The 5,000-nt window shown below is 48.6% G+C and overlaps 1 protein-coding gene across 5 annotated transcripts in view; it reads right to left on the bottom strand.

Annotated features, from left to right (window-relative positions):
• Positions 1–5,000, bottom strand: part of inpp4b (inositol polyphosphate-4-phosphatase type II B) — a 119,051-nt gene that overhangs the window by 82,910 nt on the left and 31,141 nt on the right. For all 5 annotated transcript variants that reach the window (XM_056586325.1, XM_056586323.1, XM_056586324.1 and 2 more), the window contains one exon: positions 3,159–3,238. In XM_056586325.1, coding sequence (XP_056442300.1) covers positions 3,159–3,238 — 80 coding nt within the window. The remainder of the gene's footprint in view (positions 1–3,158; positions 3,239–5,000) is intronic.

The raw sequence follows: 5,000 nt of genomic DNA on the forward strand, positions 1-5,000 counted from the left end.
TAATCACAGTTAATCATTACAACTCAGCCACCAAACCTCAACAAATTACTCTATTCATATAATCAGTGAATAAGAGGTAGTTTAGGTAGTATCTGCATCTGCATTCAACAAACAAAACGCGAAGACGTTGAGCAGGTAAAAACCACGGCTGACTAGAGAGAGATGGACGTTGTTGTCAACCGAATGTGGACCTTTCCATAATGGAGATCCTGCCGGTATAAAACCAGATATCTTAAACCAGAGTTGGGCCAGTCCGCCTGAGCTGGCGAGACAAATCATTGCGCATTCTCTTTAAAAACCAACATCTGCTCCTTGATTAGCTAACTCTCTGCTTACTTCAAAGAAACTGCAGCCAAGCGCACAGCCAAAGCACTCTCCTGCCCTGCCTGCTGCCCTGATGGTAAATGGATCTGTGTGAGCATTACGGCTGCTTATTGTTCTGAGTGCATCTGTTAGTGTTTGTTGAGGACCTCAATACAAGAGTGGGTATCTATGTGTGTGTGTGTGTGTGTGTGTGTGTGTGTTTGTGTGCGTGCGTGCATGTATGTGTGTGCATGTGTGCCCGCATGTGTGTTTGCATGTGTGGTTATTTATGTGTGTGTGTGTTTTGTATGCGTGTGTGTGCACTTTTGTATGTGTGTGTTTGTGTTTGTGTGTGTGTTTATGTGGGTTTATATGTGTGTGTGTGTGTGTGTGTGTGTCTATGTGTGCGTGTGTCTATGTGTGTGTTTGTGTGTTTATGTGGGTTTATATGTGTGTGTATGTGTGTGTCTATGTGTGTGTGTGTCTAGGTGTGTCTATGTGTGTTTGTGCGTTTGTATGCATGTATGTGCGTACACAGGTCTGGCTGCAGACCGTGAGAGCTCCCTCTCCTCATCACTGCAGTAGCTGGAGGTGCCCTCGGAGGACGTGGAGCTTCACAGGCTCTCGGCTTGCGTATCCGCAGCCCGCCTCGCTTATTCAACATGACACTGGCAGGAGATGTTGAAAAAGGTGACCCGAATCAAACTGGTCGTACCTCACAGGAAACACAAAACAATCCGTGACACACATCCTGAGCAGCCCGATATGAAACGGAAAAGCAAGGCGGACCGGAGAGGACCAGAAAAAAAGTATAAATATATATATATAAGACGACGGGGGGAATGGGCTTTGAAGTGGGGCAGCCTTATCAATAAGAATGATATTTAGAAAAAAGAGAAAAGGACATCAAAGCGTGAGTGAACTCTGCTTCGAGGCCAAGGTAAAAGCTGGGGAGGCTTGCTGCTGGGGGGAAAGACCAATTTCCTGTAGGTATTTACTTACAGCACCAATGTAAATGCCGGGTTTATTACTCCACATTCATATTGCTATAAGATCCTCAGAGGAGTGTGGGGGTGAGGAGAAACGAATCCGTGCAGACAAAGAAGTTTGTGCTTTGAAGCAAAGTCGGCCAAGTTATTTTCCCCACTCGACCATCACCACCTCCTCCATCACCACCTCCTCCACCACCACCTCCTCCACCACCACCACTGACTGGTTGGTTGGTTGGAGGCTGGAGTGTTGTGCGATGGAGCGTGTAATCCTTAAATACAAGGCAAGATTCCACTCTTGTTCCTGAGAGTGCTGCTGAATCAGAGCATCTTGGCTGACAGAGCTCTTTGGAAACCGTGAATCATGGAGTTGTCCGTGGGTCAATCAGTCCAAAGGCAGGCTGCCTGTTATGACAACCATACCACAATGCCAGTCAGATCTGAATTAGTTCGTTTTTCTCCAGTGAATTACCACGTTGCTGATTGCATGTGTGTGGATGTCTAAGTACATTTGTGTGTGTTTGTGTTTGTCTGCGGGTCATTGTGAATTTGTGTGTTTGTCTGAATGCGTTTGTGCATGTGCGTATGTGTGAGTGTGTTTGACTGTGCACGTTAAGGTGTGTGTTTGTGTCTACATTTTACCTCCTCTCTACAGTGAAGGACTATCCCATTGTTACTCCACTTTCCCCTGCCGTTCCAAAAAGGTTGAAAATACATGCAAACATGTGCACAGCTGCACATGTGTGGGCATACACACACACACACATCCACAAACACACACACACACACACACACACACGGACACACACATACACGCTAAGACTGCAGATGAAAAGGAGGGGGGACCGCATAATATCTATCCTTATTGCAGTTCATGCTGTCAATCACCCCAGATCCAATTATACCCACGGCTCAGAGTTCACCTGCAGGAAATGAGAAAGAATACCAGAGGTACCACCACAAAGGATACGACTGAGGCTTGCCATATTGTATTGCCAGAGGGAGCCTGGAGCACTGGGGCACAATGCAGTAGGGAGACGAGACATCTCAACCCCAGCGCCAGACTGGGAATATGGGACTTATATTGCTCACTTAACTAGGTAGGTGAAGCATGAACCAGTGCATCTGTACTATATGGTACATCTTCACGTCTTCATTATTGATAAACATATCCATATGGAGCTCATATTCTGATCCCCCCCTGAGGCAAGTTGTGCATAGCATAATAACATAGTTAGTATTAAACAAGGAGACAAGATTTTCGAAATGACACCTTGCTCTTTCCACAATCCCACGTGGTTCAGTTGAACTTTAAAGCTTTATTTATATATTATTAAATGTGTATGTCTACATTGTATTCTTTAAATGTTATGCTGTCGTGGGTTGCACTGTATTGATCTACCGTAGCAGATCTTTACCAAGTAACTTTGTTAACTTAAATGTATGACATTAATAATACAACGAAATGTGTCTCAGCACACATGCATAGACAATGCATAGGCACACACACACACACACACACACACACACACACACACACACACACACACACACACACACACACACACACACACACACACACACACACACACACACACACACACACGCACACACGCACACACACACGTAGACCTGCATGGACACATGTGTGCGCACACACACACACACACACACACACACACACACACACACACACACATACCCAAACCTCAAACATTTTCCGCAGTCCCCCTTGCCTCTGCCTCCCCCCTATCCCCATAACACTCACACGCCCACTCACACACCGCCTCGCCCCCACACCCCCCCACAGCCACACACCCTCTCATGCAGCTCGTCGCCAACAGCTCTTTGTCACGGTGTCCTCACCTGAGGTTTATGGTCAGACGCTGGTCCGTGGCCCTCAGCAGATCACCCACAGAAAAGGTTGCGCTCCCCAGGAACACGCTCTGCAGGGACATAGATAGCAGCACGGTCAGAATACACAGACGGCTAGGGTCCACGAGACTGAACAGATGGACGAGGTGCAGCACACATTCATAGGACACATTAAAGGTGCTGTAGGTGAGATTGGAGTGTTTAAAATGAGAGACCAGAAAAGGAGCAGAAGAGAGTAAGATTCTTTGAATACATCACCCCCCCCCCCCCCCCCCCCCCGCCATTAAAGTAGTGTTGCATTCACAGACCTGTGATTGACTGGTAAGATGGATTCATCAAACCATTTAGGGTAATAAATGCCCTAATTGGTCATAAATGAGCCGGTAGCGGTTTAAAAATCGAAATATTCTTATAAAGAGGCAGGTGCACTGAACAGCAACAGAAATCCTCACAAAGCACTTCACAGCTTATAGCTGACCGGCGTCTTGGAGTCATCAAGAGGTCAGGGGTCCGACAGCGGTTGACTCGAACAGCAACCAGCAAGTCGGACTGCCGCAACTTCCCCTGCTAAGCCACAGTTATTTCAGCCCCACGCAAACAGGGGTAGACGTGCACGCCTTTTGATCACAGTGAAGAGTCACCCGACAGCACTACACACTGTTCCGTCAGCAATGAGGGGGAGCACTTCCTCCCCCTTATTTTCGCCCTTGCAGTCCTCCTGACGTCTTTCCACAGGCGTGATCTGTATTTGTGTAAGGTGGGGTGGGGGAGGAGGGGGAGGGGGTAGAGGCTGGCGGAGGAGGTTGCGGCAGCCAACCAGGGCAGGGTGGGGGGCAGGGTGGGGGGCGGGGGGGGGATGTCAGCGCAGGAGAACTGGGTCACGGCGAGTGGATTCCAGAACAAGCCCATCAATAACCAAGAGAGATGGGCCATGTTTCATGAAGAGTCACACTCACGCTTCTAGCGCCAAACCCGCCCCACCACCCCTGCACACACACACACACACACACACACACACACACACACACACACACACACACACACACACACACACACACACACACACGCACACAGAGGCACACATATGCCCCTGTGTACGGTGCACGTGGCTGTATGTGGACACGGGCACACATGCACTCACACACACAAACATACACTCACTCCCCGATGCCCTTCGTATGTAATTGCAAAACCACACACGCACACACAGCGACAGACACACACACACACACAGACACACACACACACGCATACACACACAGGCACACACACTAGCCTAGCTGCAGGATGAGAGGTGTGGAACTGTGCCAAGGACAGCGGTGACTGTGAGGCCCGCTCAAAGAGAGTTATGAAAATCAACACCCAAACTTGATTTCTGTCACCAATGACCTTGGGTGTGCTTAACTTACAGACGTGCGTTTGCGACGCTCCTAGCACACTACCTCTTGACCCCAAAGCGTATGGTCGAGCTAGAGCATAAGGCCAGAAGACACATGGGTAATGGTGCGCATCGTCCTAATCAGTTTAGAGTCGTTGTTCCAGCGGCGTGCCAAGGAACTCTAACGTTCACAACGATCTCACGCACACCTGACTCCACTAACAAAGTGTGTACCACACTAGTGATCAGGGTTATCAGTACACTCAGGTTCGGGAGAGTGGAGGGGAGGATGTGCATCTGGTCCCAACGGGGCTGTTAGCAGATCTAATTCGGTGTACAACATACACATATGGGTAAGTATTTCCGTAGGTGTTGTCTACTGCAGCCGAGCATTACCATAAATAGTCGCCAGTCGGAATGAAACCGAAACCTTCCCAGTGTCGAGTTAAAGAACG

The sequence above is a fragment of the Gadus chalcogrammus genome, chromosome 3, assembly GCF_026213295.1.
Source record: "Gadus chalcogrammus isolate NIFS_2021 chromosome 3, NIFS_Gcha_1.0, whole genome shotgun sequence".
NCBI classification, from domain to species: Eukaryota; Metazoa; Chordata; class Actinopteri; order Gadiformes; family Gadidae; genus Gadus; species Gadus chalcogrammus.